Source organism: Entamoeba invadens (genome assembly GCF_000330505.1).
Source record: "Entamoeba invadens IP1 unplaced genomic scaffold scaff_1105074725897, whole genome shotgun sequence".
Lineage (NCBI taxonomy): Eukaryota > Evosea > Mastigamoebida > Endamoebidae > Entamoeba > Entamoeba invadens.
This window is the reverse complement of record NW_004191676.1, coordinates 96,686-117,093: the sequence shown is the minus strand read 5'-3', so window position 1 is coordinate 117,093 and position 20,408 is coordinate 96,686. Positions and strand designations below refer to the sequence as shown.

Here is a 20,408-nt window from a genome sequence, read left to right as displayed (position 1 = left end):
ACTAAATATTAATAGTAAAATAAAGTCACAAATAAACCGAAAAAATTAAACTATTAATAAATTATTGTTAATCCACAAATTAATAATTTAAATTCATTTTGAACATAATTTTTTAAATAAAATTAACAAAAAAACTAAAAGTATAATAAATTTAATCATTTTGATATAATTAAATAATATACAAATTCAAATAAAATAATGTTAAATAAATTAGAAATAGTATAATAAAATAGTAATTAGAACTAATCATTTAATTATAATAGTTACCATTATTACAATTAAATTTTATTTATTATTTAGTTTATGTGAACATTCTTGACATGTATTATACTATTTATTTAACCTGTAATTATATTCATTTTATAACAAATTATAATATTTTTTATTAACAATTTTAATTATTAATTATTGACATGAAGAAAAATGTTTTTAACCAAACACACCTTAAGAACACTTCAATTATTTTATTACTGTGTTTTCATTGTGTTATTAAATGAATTACTATTTAAAAATAACATTATGGGATTTTATTTTTATTTATTATTAAAATTAATAATAACTTAACTATAAGTTTGTAACAATAATTGTTATAATTAATTATTTTATATTTTTATAGTTTAATTAAATAATAATTTATTATAAAATTATTATAGTTTTATTAAATAAAATATCTATAATAACTTATTAAATTATTATTTTGTTATCAATTTAATAATTAAAATTTCATCAAACATGCAACAAAAATTTGTTATTAATAACCCGTTATTAACACAATAGTCGTAGCTGTATTATTTGTATGTGGTATTTTAGAGTATATATTTGCTTTATAATTGTAGACTAAAAACTGTTAATGTAATTTCTTGAAACATACACTTGTAATTGATATGTGATTTTTTAAACTTATAATCTTAATGACTATTGTGGATGCAAACAATGACATTGATCCTCTTTTACAAGTAATATAATGGAATATCTATCAAAAATATATTAAAAGCATTGTATTAAATATATCGTTACAAAAAGGCATAATCTGAAAATAAACACCAACTGAATTACCAATAACATGAAACCAAAAAAGAAAAGATGAGACAGTTCAGAAATGTAAATTCTCGGTATCATGTAAGCCCGATTAAATAGTTTGACGTAACATAATTGAATTCCAGGTGTTGTTGTAATATATAAAATTAAATAACAAAATAAAAGTAATTTCTTGACTGTTGGTTGCATTTTTTCTTTCTTTTTAAAACATTCGAGTTGTTACAAGTTTTATAAAATTTCATACATCTAAAAGTTATTGTAGTTGATAAACAAAAAAATGATTTATTAATAAATTAAACGGGCACATCAGATATCAATTATCAATTTCAAAACAATCACATCATTTGTATTTTCTTTATTGTTTTTTAAAATCCAATAATTAATATTTAATCAATAATGGTTTATAACCTATTAGTAGTCGAGGTATTCGGTTTACATAATATACTTATTAATACAGATATACACATTTTCAATAATAAAAATTTGTTGTAAAAATAAATCATATTAATTATATTCGAATCTAACAGTTTATGTTTGATGCCAAACTTTTAACAACAAAAAAGTTTGCAAGTTTTATATTTATATAATTTTAAAATAGTCTGTTTTACGTTAATACACATACGATTAACAATATATACAGTTATAATCAAATCGAAATTAAATATTTCAATTGATCATTTCTGTTATTTTTTGATTTATATTTTGATATCATTAAAATTTATTTTGAATAATTATACATTTGTTAACTTTTAGTAAAAAGGTGTTTCCAATTATTCACATAACACAGTTATCAACACAGTTAAAAGTTTAAATAATTTAATAATAGATATACATATTTGTTAATACAAGTGTAATTGTAAAATTGAATTTTTGAATGAATAATGACTGTTAATGACATTGTTATTTTCAATTATTAATTGTAATTATATGTGTTTGCATTGACGATTTGTTAATACAAAGAAAAATCAAATATAAACAATTGTTAATAATTTCATTGTGCAATCACTTCCATATCCTCAATTTTCATATCAACAATTTTTTGTTGAAAATGATGTGCAACTGAGATATTAATCCAAATATTTTTTTTAACAATCGTTTTATCATTTTTTAAATTACAACACAAAAAGTGAACATGTATATTTTGATAATACTACAACTATTATGATTAATTAAAATGGAAGCATTTGTTAATTAGTAATTTTCATTGATTTGATAACAACAGTTGGTGTATTGGGTTTTACCGTTTATTGCTACACTGGTGATTTAAAAACAGCCTAAAATATTAAAAGTGGTAACTTTAAGATGTGTAAAAATGTAACATAAAACTAAAAGTTTAAAAGATAACAATAAAATTAAAAAAGTATCACAGTTTACACAAATTTTAGGATTTAACTTGCGACTCACTTAAACGTGTACATAAGACATTAAAATCATTTTTAGTAGTCTAAGAATTAACATGAATTAAAAACTATAGTTGTGTATTTTTTATTAACATATTTTAATATTGTTGTTGATATATTGTCAACGAAATGTTTAAAAACAACAAATATGTATTGAAGTTGAATCAGTAATGAATTTACCCACTTTTGTTCAAATGTCAAAAAGTTTTTTTACAAAAAAATCAAGTTCAAATACATAAAAGTCACAATTTCGTGTTTATTGATTTGAACTTATATATGTAAAATATAAGCTGTTTTAAATGATATATTAATACACAATTTGTTGTACCTTATTTAAATATTACTGTCCATATAATGAAAATTAAATTTATTGTTGTGTTTTTGATGTTTAAACAAAGTAAAGCGTAAACTTCTATTTGTTTATGATTTGAAACAAATGGACCGTTACAATGTTTTATATTTTTCAATTTGGTGTTTTTGTTGTTCATTAAAATACAAAAGAAGTTATAATCATGTTTTTTATTGATGTCATTATTAACTAACTGTTTGTTAAAATGTATTTTTTCCAGACAAATCAACTGCTTATATAGTCATTGTTTGGCACGTTGAATGACCAATGCTATACATTTTACAATACATTTATTTTAACAATATAATTCAGAATTAAATATATAATACTAAAACAATTATGTTGTACATTAATAAGTATCAACAAAATTATAAACAGGTTGAAAGATATATATTAAAAAATTTAAAATAATAGTATTTTTCTAACACAAATGATTTATCATTATAAAAAATGTTGTTAATTGTGATGCAATTTTTATTCCATGTTGAAAAATGACCATAGTCTTATATGTTGATCATGCACATGACATCATTTTATTCATTTTTTATGTTTATAATTTATAATAAATTAAATATTTATAACAAGTCATTCTTTGAAATATAATTTCAATGAAACGGTATTGTTTAATTATCAAATAATGTTTGTTTAATTGTGGTTTTAAATATTTTACTCTGTCGATTCTGTAACAAATAAAATATTTAATTAATAATTACAAATAAATGTTTGTAATTACAAACAGATATTGTACAATGTAATTTATTTGAAATACATATTTTTTATTGAATTATCGTTAATTATTTACATTTTAGTTTGTTAATTTAACATGTAAAAACGTTAATAATAGTAAGATGTTAATTTTGATTGCGTTAAATTATTTGTAAATTTTCGCTGTGTTAATTTTACAAGAAAAATCGATAAATATTTTTAAATTGTTAATTGTTTTTTTCGTTAATTAATTTTATTTTTTTGGTGTGTTAATTATACAAGAAAATATGTTAATAAAATTCATATGTTAAATTTATCTTTTCGTTATTTAAATTATGTTTTTTTATTGTGCTAATAAAACATAAAAAAACGATAAGTATTTATAAATTGTTAATTTATCAAAAACAATTTGATAAAAATTATTGAATCTTCTGGAATCACAATTCAATATAACCTAATGTCCCGTTTATTTTCGTATTTTTAAAAATGGCTTTACCAAAGACAATTTTTTTGCCGCAAAAAAACAGCCTCTTCAGTCTTTTTTTCTTGAAAAGCAAATTTTTCCGAGGCATGAGTATGGGGAGAAAGACACACCACTTTTTTTTCAGTATTTAATTCAAGTCAATTTTCGGGAAGAAAAATTCAAAGAAAAATTCCATTAAAAAATACCCGAAAAAATAAACAATTTTCATGTGAAAAAATGTGGTGTGGCTTTCTCCCCATTCTTTAAGTATTATTTTATTAATATAAATTATTTTCTATTTTTTTTAAAGATCTAATAAAAAAAATTATTAAATCACAAATATAATTATTCTAACAACCAAAATATATAAAATATTTAATTATGAAATATAATAATGTTTTTTTATAATATAATTTAAAATATGATATTATACTTTAAATTAAAAAAACCTGTTTTAAATTATAAAATGTATTTAATTGGTATAATTATAATTCAAAAAACTATACTTTTAAATTAAAATTTATTTCAAAATTTTAATGCCCATCCAAAACATACAAAAAATAATTATTTATTTAATTATATAATTCTAATAATAATTAAACGTGTCAAAATTACTATATATTTTATATATTTATTACATAATCAAATAATTTATTTATTTTTGTGAACAACTAAAACATTATTAAAAATACAACTTGAATCAAGAAATCGAGTTACACAAATATTATTTACTGATAATTTGTGTAATGAAGTTTTACATGTTTTTCATTCAAAAACCAGGGAATATTTTAACTTAGTTACTGAATCAAAACCAGCAGATTATTTCATTATAAAAATAGATATAGAAATCGGTTGATATGCAAAATTCTTCCAACAAAAATAAAATCTTTGTGAAACTAATAAATTCTAAAAAACACCATCATAATATAGATAAGAATATTACATAAACATTCGGGAAATTGTGATCAAAGAGAAACAGCAAGAACTTTTCAATTTTCACATAAAAAGTAATGTATTCTATTTTAAATGGTATTTTTAAACTATTTATATTATAATATAATTCAACACAATGCACAAGTCTCAAAGTGCCATTCAATAGAAACCTCGACTTTTTTTCGTTTCAAAAAGCCAAGAAGGAACGAAGGTAAATAAAATGAAACAAGACCTGGGAAATGCAATGATAACTGTCAACCCACCGCATAGTCTATCGTCGGTACCTGTATATTCAACATTATCGAATTTAATATCGAGCGTTAGCTCTCCTGATTCGTTCAATTGGTCATATGACGAAACAATATTACTCGAACAACAAACCGCGAAGTTTGTTACTTTTTCTTCTTGACTTTTTATGTTGCCATCACTAACACTTGAAAAGACTCATCAACAGCTTTGACCCCAACGACAACATCTTGAAGTCTGTTCTTTCAATCGCGCCATGGTTTCCTCACAAATCCATTCAACAGATTTCCCTTCGAATCCAGTGGATTCGCGAAAATTCAGTTTGTTTTTTGCGCTTTTATATCCTTCGAACTTCTTTCGTTCCGCCATTTCAATCTTGTGTTGTCATTGTCTCACAAACCAGAAAGAGTCTTGGGACCAATTTTCAAAGAAAAGTCAGAAACGTGTCTTTACCTCACCATCTCGCAACTCACGACCAAATCTTTCTGAACATTCCTCACAACTCTCAGAAAACTCTTCGGAAAATTCTCAATCTTCCCCACGACCTCCACGATCACTCGTATCTTTCTCTTCTCAAAAAAGTTTCAAAACAATACACTCAGACACCCCACTCCCTAAAACTCATCGAAAACCTCAAACAACGTTTTTGACTTCACAAAGCCCAAACGATGAAAACTCGGATTTCGACATCTTTAGATTGGTCTCCCAAAACGACGAGATCTTGAAAGAACTAGAAAATAAACAATTGAATATATGTACACCGCAAATTGCCCAATTCGCGAAGAACCTCGATCAGCTAATTGCAATGACAGACAAAGTCTCTCGTCCAAAAAGACTTCCTTTCATGCCTTTGGTGCTTAACCTTCCGTTAGAAATGGCCGATTTATGTTCAAAAGTCTTACCATCGCTTCAGCAAAAAAAGATATAACTTGTGTAATTTATTTATATGTCGTTTTATTGTTCTTGTTATATACTAATAATATGGTTTATATATAGTAGATTGTATTTTATATATTTTTATCATTAATATATTATTAAATATAGTAATTAAATGTAACTATTATCATAGTTATTTAATTATAATTGATATTATAGTATATTTTATTGTTGAGTATTTACACAAAGAAATATTTTAAATTATGTTTTAATATAAATTATTATTATATATATATTATTATTATAATAAAGGTTTATATGTGTGTCAATTACATTTATAATAAATAAAATTATATTTATATAGTTTTATTAATACTATAATAATGTTACATTACTATTTAAAAATATATTGAATTACTATTAACTAAAATATAAATGACAATTTTTAAAAATATTATTAATTGGTGCTTTTTATCTAGACTTTATAATAAATATATATATAAAGTATAGTAATCAGTTTTCGATTAATACTAATTTTTCAACCAAAAATCGATTCGCCGAACTGATATTTTTTTTCCAAGTCTGAATTAATAGATTTATAATGACAGGAGAGAGTAAAATTACAACCAAATTTGAAAGAAACTGGAGTTACGTCGTTTTTTTTTAAACGGCCGGAATACTATAATATACTAAAAATAAACTACACATTCTAGTAATTTCGAAGCCATGAAAAAAAGGCGAAGTGAACTGTGAAATCAATGGGGAAGGTATTTGGTGTACTCTTAGAAAGCGTTCCGACTATGCAGAACGTTCCATTTCCAGTATATGAGTTGATCACATACCTCACGGAGAAACCAGCTCGTGTAGAAGCGGAGGGCATATTTCGAATTAGTGGGAAACTCGAAGACATCAATTTAATTAAAAAAATGTTTAACAAAGGAGAGCACGTCGAATTGACACACTATGACATCCATACCGTGGCGGCTGTTCTCAAAGCGTTTTTTAGAGAATTGCCAGACTCTTTAGTTAAAAAGGAAAACGTTAGTTCTTCTCTCAAATAGCTTTACTTTTATTATAAACTTACTATTCGTTCTAAGTAAAAAAAAATGTTTACAGATAGACAGACATGATCATCGCAACCGTTCAAATGGACGACAAATTTTATCCTACTAAAATTAAAAACATTCAAAATATACTCTCCTTTTTACCACCGTTTGTTATTTTATTTTACACCTTATTAAACTATTATTTTAACTATATATTAACTATATATTAATAATATATTAATAATATATTTTAAATTTACTAGACTTTTCGAAATTATAATATGTTATTGGTTTGGTAATAATAAAGTAATGATATGCAAGATATTTCAAGATTAAATGGAGTTATTTCAACATGTTCTTTGTTCTTGCTAAATATATAAATTGATAAACTCTGGTGTTTACTAATAGAGTGTACTATTCAACGTTAAAAATGTTATTACATTATCTCCGATTAGTGTGTGATGCGTCAGCTATTAATAAAATGAATGTCTCGAATATTTCCATCAGTTTGTTTTTTAGTGTTTCAGTGAAGTTTCCAACCCACTTTTTGATTTTTTTAAATATTTTTCAATTTGATTGATTTAACAATGAAATAATAAAACAGTCTTTGGTGTTAATATCTTCACTGGAGTGAATGTAGTTGATATGATTAGTTCGAATAATAGTGACTGTTTTGCTTGCACTAGATTTCTTATAGAAAATTATAAAGAAGTCTTCGACACGCCACACGATAACACTTTTAAAACAAGTCTTTCCCTCCCTTCCGCAGACCAAGAACCTTCTAAACCTTTTTTACTCGCTCGTTCGAATCCAACAACCGCCGTCCCTCGTCGCAACCCTCCACCTCCGCCACGTCCTCAATTCGCTCCTGTCCATCACAAAACGAATTCCGCAGAAACTAAAATCCCACCAACACATTCAAGTCCAACGTTTTCCTCTCCAAACCTCCAAATAACTCCTCAGAAGAAATCTTCCCCAAAATCACTCAGTCCAACAGCTCAACAAACACCTGAAAAACCTAAACCCGACTTGCCTCCAAGAAAACAACAAAAAGTGTTCCCAAAGAAGCAAAAAATCGCAGACAAGCCGTTGAGTTTTAAGTCGGAGACAGACGCCGGAAGAGCTCCACCTCCTCCCCCCAAGAAAAGAAACGACTACCAACAACCAAGCATTTTGTAATTTCATTTTCCTTCACTCCGACCCGTTTTATCGGCAAATTTAGATGTTTTTCATGTTCGTAACTTCCGTTAAATAAATATAAAAATATAATTATTTGTTATTATTATTAATACTTAGAGTTATTGAGAAGAACAAATAATTAAATTAACTAGTTTAGACTAGTAACGTTATTCATTTTAGTCTTAAAAGCTTTAAAGTTAAAAAGTATAATTAGTTATGTATGGTTTAGGATAATAGTTTTGAAACCAATAACAATAGTAAAAATAATTAAAATCAAATCATATTAATTATAGAAAATTTCATTAATTATATTTCTATTAAAATTTTATTATAATTAAACTATAATATTTACCACTTCGTACATAGTTGTTGTATAAGTCAAACTTGCCATATTGTAATAACGAAAAATGAATTAGATGAGTTGAATGAGTTAATAAATGTTGTCATAAAGAAAATTGGCGGCACTTTCTATCATAGCGAGTGCTGTTTCTTTAGTGTCGATAAGTTCTATGTCGATGTCGTTGATAACGTCTGGAGGTAAGAAGTCGGGGATCTCGACGTCGTATGCTTCAAATATTTGGAGGACTTCGGGTTTGATCTTTTTATAAAACTCAGATGCCAACGAAGTTGTTTTTGTGTTCGTTTGACCCTTTTCTCTCTCTTCGAACTGCTTTTCGATGTGTTTTAAAGTCTCTGCGTCGAGTGGTGGAGAGTCCAATTTCTCTTTCTTTGTTTTTGAAGGAGTGTAAATGGCTGAAACGATACCCGTTTGAATGATATTGTGTGTTCCACTTTGTAGAGGGTTGTCGACTGGTTCATGTTGAAAAAACACATCGTCGTCATCTGTCACGTACATGCGAGGTTCGGTGACATACAATTTTGAAATTGGCTTTTTGCGTGTTAAATCTTCTTTCTCGTACCACTGAGAGGCTAATGGCTTTGAGAAGAACACACGAGACTTCTTAAATTTTTCTAAAGTTTTTTTATAATTCAGTTTGATTGGCTTTTTACAGTGCGGACATTTCAACGTTAATTTCTCTCTGTCGAAATCCGGGTGATTTAATAAACATAACGTGCAAAAGTACATTTTACCAACACAACACGTGTCAAATTCATTGAGCGGAGAATTCGTTGTCGTCATGAAACATAAATTACATTTCTCTTCTTTGTCACTGGGCGCGTCGATCATTGGATATTCAATTGGAGAGAGTAACTCGGTCCGAATAAGTTTTAAAATGGTTCTTTGATATGTGTCAAATAACTCGGGAAGTTCGTCATGGGGGAGATTGGTTGGAAATGTGTAGCCACTCACTTGCATTTTTGACTTGATTTTTAAATTATGTTTATAAGGCTTCGTACCCAAAAATTTTTTAAAAAAATATTAGAACAAAAAAAGCTAAATAAACAGGTGAAAAAAACTTTATTTGTTTTATAAGCGTTTTTTATTACAGTATGTGAGAATAGTATGTGAGAATGAGAAAACCCTGTGGATTCAACAAAAGTTACAATTGTGTAACTTTTATGTAATAAAATTATTATTTTTTTATTTCAAAAAATTCAAAAAGATCAAATAAAAAAATCACTTATTTACAGTTCATTTTCTCTTTCAATTTGTTTGGAAACCTACAAAGCAGCTTTCAGAGTGTGAACAGCCAGCCAGCACTTACCAACTAATTGACTCAGACCTCACGCTAAAGAATCCCAGGAATACTGGACAAATCAGCCATAGCAGCTAGACGATTCAAAGCAGGCAACGTTTAATTTAAGAGTTTTTGCGAGCAAGTTCTACAAGTTAATATCTCAATAACGAAAGAAAGTTTAACAAACGAATATTTTCTATTCGAAGGACTTATGATAGTTCAGACATATGTTGATTCAAACAGTGACCATTCTGACCTGTGATAGGAAACAGTAATGTGAACTGGGCGATACAACTGATTAAAAAGATAAAAATTAATCGATTAAATTCTCAACCCCATTTTTAGTTCTTTTTGAGATTTTTTTGGTCGTCTTTTTCTTCACAACTTTACATACAACATCCCGTTCTTTTCTTTTTAACGGCTTGCAAACAGACTGACACGAATAACCCTCAAAACACATTGAAAGCTTTCGAACTGCAGATATTTTCAAGCTTTTGGTTTTGATGCATTCAATTGAGTATAACTGTGGTATACTTAACAGTTTCGGTATTTCTGCTGTTACTCTGCGTGACACTCCAATATTTACATACGCAACCCTCATACCACTATCAACAATTCTGAAATCAATACCAACTTGCCTAAAAGCCTGCGTGCACACATCCGGAGTGGTTGTTTGGAAATAAGACTTCAGAATTGAGTTGAGGTATTTGGCAAACTTTTTTCTAAGTCCTCTCCATCACCGAATTCAACAATTTTAGTTTCATTTGGTATTTCGTTGCGATCTTCTGATTGGTTGTCATCCACCATCCTTTCGTTGACAGTCGTACCAGCCTTCTTTTTAAATGGTGATATCGCTTCTTGTGGATTTGCCAGCACTTCCTGAAACATTTCCTTAAACTGTTGAGGTATTATTGGTTCTTCAATGGGATCTTGGCTTCCAATCACATCATTTGATTCTTCTTTTTCTTCAACGTCTTCACTTTCTGTCGTTGTTGTTTCTTCATCGCCAACTCTATCTTTAATTTTTATGACATCTCTGAACTTAGCATACAACGAATTCAGTCTTCTTTTTTGGGCTGCAAACACCCCAACATCTAATGGTTGTGTTAAATGTGAGGTGTGAGGCACCAAACATACGATTTCACAGTTCACGTTGATGATTTTCTCGTTGACTTGGACATTCGACTTGAGCAACAACCTCACATCTTCGATTGAGTGGCACGTGCACTGATCAAATATCAGAACGGCCTTATCAATATAACCAGTCTTAATTCTCATGTCGACAATATAAGGTACTACAACGTCGTTGATGTATTGTATAAATAAGTCACTGTTGATAAAACCATTTTTGCTATAACTGACGATGTTTCCGGTTTCCATCCAACCCAATTTCAAGAATTCAACTGCAACTCTTTTGTATTTTGTTACAATCATACAAGGAAGAGGTTGTGAGGGGGTAATAGTGCAAACGACAGTGGATCGAGCAATGTCACGTTCGACTCCATATTTCATTTTACTGTCTGTGGAAAAACCAGCAGTGAATACTCCCTTCACCATTTGCCTGTCTGGCCATGGCTGATACCCTGACTCATCCAAATTCAAAATAAATGGTGATGGGATGCCATTTAAAAAAAGTGGCAGTGCAATGTAATACTTCAACACGGCATCTTCGTCGTAGGTCAATCGAGATTGGTCTTCAGCAAACACAGTAACAATCGAAAAGTTCCAATTTTTATGTATTTTATCATAAATAACATGGTTTGACACATCAACGTTGAAGGTTTTTATTATAAACAACCTCAAATAAGTTATGCTGATAGCTTTGCATTTTCCTGGAAACTTTTCATTATCAAGAATCAAATTCTTGACAATTTCCCATTGTGTTTCAGTTAAAAGTGACGGTCTTCCGTTATCTTTTTTTCCAAACAATGCCGTCTCCATACCTCTTCGTTTGTTGATATTAAACTGACTTGAAGTTAAAGCAAAGACTCTACATAGTTTACTCTCGGTCACCTTTTCCGTATTAATTCCATTGAAAATTTCTCTTTCAATATTCATCAAATACACCTGAACATTCAGGGGCAATTCACAAAAGTTGCAATGTTTGCTGAATGTTCTTTGGGCTATTTCTTTCACTGGACCAGGACAATACTTTAAATTCTTTTCAAGTGTTGTATGGTCTAAGCCACTAAAAGCAACATTCCTGGAGCTCATAATTATATTATTTAGATTGTTTTTTTTTAAAGAAAAACATTTTTATTTAAAAAAAGAAAAACAAATATGTAATTTTTGTTGAATCCACAGGGTTTTCTCATTCTCACATACTTTTCTCACATACTGTATATATATAATAATAATATATTATTATTATACTAATGTTTATCATTATTTATTTATAATTATTTATAATAACAATATAATTATTTATATAACAAAGATTCACCTCTCCAGAATCCTTGTTATAATAATAACAATACAACAAAAAAATAATAAAGTCAGTCTGGAAACCTTATTTATTCCAAAAACCTTATTTATCGACAAAAATAGGTTATTTTTTTGTTATTTGGTTTTGTTTTTCAGAATTATTTTTTTTTGTTTGAAATCTTTGTTTTTTCAATTCAAACGAACTTAGACAAATTGACAAATTTGATTTTTTACACTCAAACATCGCGTATAACACCAGAGAATGGTGCCGTTGTTGTAAGCAGCGGTTGGGTGGATTTTTGTGTGTGAGATGACAAATGCAACACGAGAATTTGACAACAAACAACTTGGATTTAATTAAATAATTAATAAAAAACAACGAGACAGTCATAATCAAAAGAACACCACGCTTGGAAGACTCGAACATTGAATTGTTGTTCTGCAGTCGGGTAAAAATTGTTTATAATAAATTGTCTTGGCTGCGTGGACGTCATTTCACTTTTTGTAAGAGTACATTTAATAAGTCGACTCACGCCTTATAGCAAAATTCTTCAAAAAATGATACAAAAAACTCAGTTTGTTTACGGTATTTTCCCGTTATTTTAGGTAAATAACAACATTATTATCACCATTTATTGACAAACAGAAAAAATGAAATCATTGGCTAACGGACTATAACCCCATTTATGTTTTTGGTTGTGTTATTTGAAAATAGTTTAAATAATAGTAATATTTATTAAACATCCCAAATTTGCATTTTTTTCAATGGAAAATAAATAAATAAAATTTTTGGAATAAATAAGGTTTCCAGACTGATTTTATATTATTATTATACTAATGTTTATCATTATTTATTTATATTTATTTATAATAACAATATAATTATTTATATAAATATATTAAAAAATATGAAGCACCTCGAAAACATAATATAAAATATCAATTAGTTTTTTATGATTTCTTTATACACGACGTTTTTTGTTATTTTAACACTTCCGTTTTCGGACAACTAAATTTTAAGATATTTATTATCTCTACACCTTGATAAGTCTACATATAATTGACCATGTGAAAACATTCGAGACATCTATTCCAACTCTTGTAAATGACTGGTCATGTGCTTTATTTATAGTCATTGCAAATGCTGGTACAACAAGTATTTGTGTTCTTGTACAGGGCTCTTTAAAACAAAGTTAAAAAGACAAGGGTTGATTTTTATTGAATAATATTTTAAGAAAATCAATTTTTTATGGCTATTGTAATTTAAGGTTGGAAAAATTAAGTTTTTAATTTGTCTTATCATATTTTTGTTGGATTTTATTTTTCTAGTTGGTATTTATTCTATTTGCAATCAAAAACAATTTTAATAAAGGCAAAAAACTTTTTTGTGTTCCAAGACAAAGTCTAATTTGATACTATTAAGTTATTAATTACAAGAAACACAGTCATGTAAAGCAAAATTAAAAATATCAAGAAATTTAGTCTTGTGGTAAATTACTATTGTTTTTGATTTCTTCAAAAACTTAACAAAAAATATATGAAAACTTTTACTGGAAGGTGTGATTATTTTAATAATTGGAACACCAATTATTTATTAAAAGAGGTTGACCATATAAAAAGATTGTATATATGTATTTTGTGTAATAAATTTGTCACCCATTCTTACGTAGAAAACCAATTCGAAAAGCACTCGTTTTATTTTAAACCAGAATAGATTAACTATAAAAATCAATTATTTGAAACGGTCTGTATCGGAGAAAACGTTGAGAAATTCAAACATCAAACGACTATTATAGAACCAAGTTGAGTCAAACAACAAAAAGGCGTTGATGAAATATAAACAATGACTTGATTTATCAGGGCCGTATATTGTCAACAAAAATTGGAGTAGTGATGAACGAACACATTTTTAAGTATATATTCTTCAGTAAAACAGATTGTTGATAATGTAGTCGAAGCAATTAAGAAAGTTTAGATTAGATATTATGCAACACACTCATTTATCTGAAAATACTTTGAATCAAAGTGGCCAAAAATATTACGACAAGTAAATGGTTAGTTTAAAAGAATTGGCATCTAAGTCGTGCCGATTGTCAATAATGTTTGATGAGTCTACGTTGTATAGAAACAGTTGGTATGTTTTTTTGTTCGGTTTGTTATTGATGATATGACAATATTCAACCGTCTATTCGACTTGGTTGTTTATAACAATAAAGCTTCTGGCGACAAATTGGCAACTTTGATAAAAAATGTTTTAAATAATAAAGGTATCGATTTGATTAAACTGAGTGCCAGTGTTACGGATAGTGGGTCTAATTGTATGGGGAAAAAAATGGGTACTCGAATGAAATACGAAAACAGGCAAGAAAAATTCAATTGATTAATTATCCTCTATCTCCTTTTATTACTACGACAGTTTGGTGTTTTTGCCATCGAACAGAGTTATGTCTTGGAGAGTGCCTCAATTTGGAAGAAGTCGACAGAATAGTCGACTTTGTATCTAATATTTATGATTTTGTATATCTTAATAAAAACTTTAATGTCGAATACCATTTTAAACCACCAAAATATTGTGTAACTCTGTGGACTTCAATGGAAAATGTATTTGAACGGATTTACGTGTATAAATGTGATGTAATTCGTTTTTTGAATAATCATTCACTTTGTAACCCAAACGAAAAAAAATATGTGAAGGAATGACAGTTAAAGATTGTGTCGAGTGTCTGTATAATGATGAATTAATTGGTAAAATCGCATTTTAACTTGATATACTCGGTCGAATTGAAAATTTATGTAAAAAAATTCAAAGAAAAAATTCGCTAATTTTCAGGTGTTTTAAAAAAGTTAATGTATTTATTGATAATTCGTTTATAATTCTAATTTGAAATTGAAAGTAATTTATTTAGTCTTCTCCCGATGTTAGAGGCTTCAAAATTGCACCCAAGAGATAAACAATTTATGGTGAAAATCGTCAGAATTTTAAGAAATTCACTAAGAGTAAGGTTTTCATCTGTTTGTAAAAGTTGTTCAAAAACGGAGATTCGAATGATCAGGTTTTCAACCCATTTCTCGGCAAAGAAGAAAGAAAAAGAACTATTGGATAACATGTGTAATTACGCTACCAAATTTGATGAATATGTGATAGGGAAAACATTCCAGATTCTGAATTTATTGAGTATCAAAGTGAAATTCAAAAAAATAAAAAACGATCCCATGTTAACCGAAAAAAGACATAAACTCATTGACATAAAAATCGCGGAACAACGTAGCAATAAATTCAATTTATGGTCAGAACACGTTAATGTGGATATGGACGATTATAAGGATAATTTAAAAGACTGTCCAAAATCGAAAGATATGTTGATTTATTTGAGGAGTATATCGCCCACATCCGCTCTTTGTAAATCTGGGTTTTCTATCTTGAAAGCTGCTACAGAATATTTATCATCCGAACAGACCAACAAAAAAGGATGATAATAATAGATGAAAGATTGAATGGTAATGGTTTTATATAAGAAAAAAAAACAATTAATAAACTAATTTTGAGCTTTGTAGTTTAATAGTTAAAGAATTTTTTGTTTGTATAGTTTTAACTTAATAAAATAATAATTATATTAATAACTATCATAAAATAATAAGTTTTATTTGTTTGAATTTTTATTTGGTTAATCTTAGGATTGCGGATGAATAACAAAACTAAAACAATTATACCAAAAATCCCAGAATGGCACCCTTGTCATTTTTAAAACATTTCCTTAATTCGAAAAAATAAAAAAAACAAAAATCATATCATTGAATTAATAATGTCAACGCACCATTTGAAATATACACAAGTTTGAATTGCATATCAGAACAATACAAATCAATTTTTGATATCGTAAAGTCTCAATTTACGAGAATTTGTTAACAGTGAATCACACTTGAATTTTTAAGTTTTTTTTTCATATTTTTTAAATCGTCTAAAAATAAATGTTATTTTAATTACTCTACCGACATTGTAAGGTTGATAGTGGATTTGGTAATTATAGTGAAAAATGCTTTTAGATTTTTTTGTTTTGTTTTTTTTTGTGTTGTAATTATATCTTATTTTTGTCATTATTTTGATTTTTGTGTGTTTTTTGAATTAAAAATAATTTAAAGTAAAAGTAAAATTATTTTGTCTTTGGGTTGTTTATTTATATTTAAATGTTATCCAATTCTCGAATTTTGCCACGTGGGGACGGGGGTTTAACATTTTGAGAGCCCTGTAATTACATAATCCAATGACAGGATGAATATTTCTTAAAAGTATAACTATCGATCCAACTTTAAGTAGTAAATCACGCGGAGGAAGTCCAAAATGCTAATCTAAAAATAAAAATTAGATTCATTTTAATCATTTGTAAACTATTAAATATTTTTTGTTAATTTTACAAAAATAAATACAAACATTAAATTTGTGATGTATTTCCTTTTGATTACAAATGACATTAATATAATGTTTATATTACTTTTTAATACACGAACATCAAATTAGTGATGTTTGCGTCACTAAAGAGTGTTAACGTGATAGACCACTTTTGTGTGGATGGCTTTGGAAATATTACACATTTGTGTTGTAATTGTGATTAAATTTGCCTAAGAGTTTACAAAAAAATACGTTTTTTGAACTGAATTCATGAAAAACCGATTTTTTTGAAAGTTAAAACAGAAAAAACGAATTTTATTAATAGTAAAAGTCATCTTTTTCTTTTACCATTCATGCTATGCTCAATTTAATTATATTTATATTGGTGTTCATTTGGTTTCCTTTAAATTATTATTAATAAAATAAATCATACAATTCTAATAATTCTACAATCTTTTTTATTATTCACAAGTTGATATTTAGTTTGTTTATAATTAAAATTACTATACAATTTATTATTCTTTTGTCACGCATTGTATAATGTATCCAAAACCGCTATTTTTCTCGACTTAAATTGATGTTTTATAGCGTTGTTTTACCATATAAGATAATTAATTTAATGTTATTATTGTGTTAGATGAATAACAAACAAAATTAATAGTAAACAATGGGTTTTTATCGTAATATTTTGATGTTATTTGGTTCTCTAAGTATTTTTAGTTTGAGTGGAATCCATTTTTTATTTCAACAACAATATTTTTGTTATGTTTCTATTTTATTTTGGTTTGAACCAATCTTATTGGTTATATCAAACCCACTAATTTGCACACTTTTTAAGTGTTTTTTATTTTGTTTTTTAAAAAAATTGAATATCTGATAGTATTCTTTAATCAATTTTTATTAACATTTTTATTTGTTTACAAAAACAGTTCATTTTCGTATTATTTATATTACTGATATTAATTTGTTAAATTATATATTTTATTGATTGAAGGACGAATCTTTAACAAAACCCAATTAATTTGAGTTTATGAATGATGAAATGTTTTATAAATAATTCAAAAGTTTGAATTTGAGTTGAACTATTTTATCAAATAAGTCAAAAAGCGTTCTAAATTGTTCATGAAAAGTCGCCATTATTTTCATTTTTTTGGAAAAGTGAAATTATTTTTTGAATTTTTTTTGAAAAAAAAAGAAAAAAATTTCAGTCCTCGAAAAGTTAAAAAATAATTGGAATAAATAAATTACAAATCAATTGTAATCATGTTTTAAAAATTAGTGATATTAAAAAACAAAATTTTATTTTTGATTTTTAAAAATGTTATTGTTATAAAAATAATATATTGAACTAATGTGAACTGGTGTCGGTGTGAAATCGTAAACCTGATTTGTTTTTGTTTTTATTTTATTTTAATCTTCTATTAATTGATATATAATAAATACTAAATATTTTAATATATTTTGATTATAGAAGGTTAAATTATTTATCATATTTAAGACTTGCCCCATACATGCACTGGCTTACATGGTAATACTTTTTTTTACAAAAAAAGATGGACAAAATGAGATAAAATGATTAAATAAAAAGAAAAGTTTATGGAAAAAAACTTGGGAAAATTAAAATTTCATTTTAAAATTTATGAAGAAAAGAAAGTATTAGAAAACAAAAATCATTTAATAGTTCGCTTGGATAACATAAAGATTTGAATTTAAACAATTTATAAAACTAATTAAAGCATATAATGGTCTTTCGTTAGTTTTATTTTTTATAAAGTTATAATAAAAAATGATGTGTAAATTTGTACATTTTCCGAATTTATATAAATCAAATAAAAAACGTTTTTTAAAAGACTTGCATATATTTGGGAAAGTTGTTATTATTCATATTAAATTCTTTTTTTGGGATATATTTGTTCAATTTAATAAACAAAATATGTCAAAATTTAATACATTTTATTTTAATAATATAATTCAATTTAAAAATAAAAACTGAAAAAATGTTTTATAACATCTTATGGAAATAAGATGTTCGAAAACAAATAGAATACAGAACTTAAACTTGTATGTATACGTTTATTATAATTTTAATGAGTTATTAACAATGTACTATTTTTATTAAATCAGAAATTTAAACAAATTAATTTTAATAATTTTTTATTTATAATTGCATTTATATTATAACTTATTAAAAAACGATTGAAACCAAACCCACCTTAAGAACAAATCAATTACACTATTGAAATGTTCTTAACTTTTGAATTGATTATGTATTTAAAACATAAATTATGGGTTAAATATTTATTTATTTAATAGTAAACATGTAATAAATTATAACTTAATGAACAATATTTGATAATTATTGGACTTTAAAACAAAACAAACTAAAACACACAACAACACAACAATAACCAAAAAACAAAAATAAAACACGTTTTTAATAAAAAAGTAAATTTTATGGAATTAAACACAATTAGTAGTCAATTACATTATATTAAATGTTGTCTAAATTGAATACATCATGCCCAATAAATGTTAATTTCAGATGACCTTATTAAGGTTAAATCTCTAATTGTTTCATTTTTGTTTTTTCAAGTATTTTTAAACGACGACGACTTGAAGCCATCATATACTGCACTCTTAATTGATATCAAGAAGTCAGTTTCTTCATTCACTTGAACAATTTTCATATTCAGTGTTGTTGAAAATGGAAATTATTTTTTATTTGTTATGTTCTGAGTCTCTTGTTCGCTTTTTGATTGATTTTTTTATCACGTTTATTATTTGATTTTAATAAATTTATTAATATTTCTAATTAATGAGCAATGATATTTTATTTGTTTTTTGTAATTTCTCTCAACCATTGTGATTATTCAATATATTTTTGTTAATCAAATGATCAGCACAAAATGATGTTTTATAACGTTTTGTGTTGATTATTAAGTTATTGTTATTATTTATTCTTCGTATAAAACCAACCTTTAACTTGTAGTCAGTCAAAGCTATATATTCAAGAGTTTTTATGTGTCTTGGAATTACCAATTATGTTTTGTATTTATTATCACTTTAAGTTTCGGAATAATCCTGTTTATATAGCCAAAATAATTAAAATATGATTAAAAACACTTTCAGACTTTGAATGAAAAGATGTGTCATTTTAAATGACAAGTGTTGTTAATTTTTTTGTTGTGGGTTATGTTTTAAGTTAAAATTTTTATTCTCATTATATTACCATTTATAACATAAGTTTAACGTTCAAGTATCATTATAATAGAATCATATGGATTGGAGTTATGATATGTCATGTTTATTGTGTTTTAAAAAGATGTGTTTGAGAAAAAACATATCTCATCATTCTTATTGTTTTTCTAATAAATTTTTAGCCCATTATTACTATTGAAATGATGTTTGGTTTAAAAATACGTTTGATGTTTTGTTGTTTCGTGATTATTCTTGAATAGATTTATGAGAAAGAAAAATCAAAAGGATGGTTCTACAAGTTTATAATGTGTTTTATTGGTCAAAAAAGATTTAATTGCTTTAAGAAATTTCATTTAAAAAATAATGAGTTGTTTTCTCTTTTTTATTATAATTTTTATATTTTTTGTTTTTAAAATTGTCATATGGGCTAGTGCAGGTATGGCGCTAAGTGCAAGTATGTCGCAGGTCTTTTTATATAATTACCAATAATGAAGTATTCTTTCGATACTAATATTTCTAGTATA

At 26.3% G+C, this 20,408-nt stretch overlaps 2 protein-coding genes across 2 annotated transcripts; one reads left to right on the top strand and one right to left on the bottom strand.

The window, feature by feature from the left end:
* Window positions 1-6,768: 6,768 nt before the first annotated feature.
* EIN_346660 (hypothetical protein) lies at window positions 6,769-8,235 on the top strand (the record flags this gene model as incomplete). Its single annotated transcript, XM_004183317.1, has 4 exons — window positions 6,769-7,050; window positions 7,131-7,222; window positions 7,465-7,562; window positions 7,661-8,235. The coding sequence occupies 4 exons, from the start codon at window positions 6,769-6,771 to the stop codon at window positions 8,233-8,235; spliced, it is 1,047 nt and encodes a 348-aa protein (XP_004183365.1).
* Window positions 8,236-8,665: 430 nt separating this feature from the next.
* On the bottom strand, window positions 8,666-9,553 carry EIN_346650 (hypothetical protein; the record flags this gene model as incomplete). Its single annotated transcript, XM_004183316.1, has 1 exon — window positions 8,666-9,553. The coding sequence occupies one exon, from the start codon at window positions 9,551-9,553 to the stop codon at window positions 8,666-8,668; it is 888 nt and encodes a 295-aa protein (XP_004183364.1).
* Between the last annotated feature and the right edge of the window lie 10,855 nt (window positions 9,554-20,408).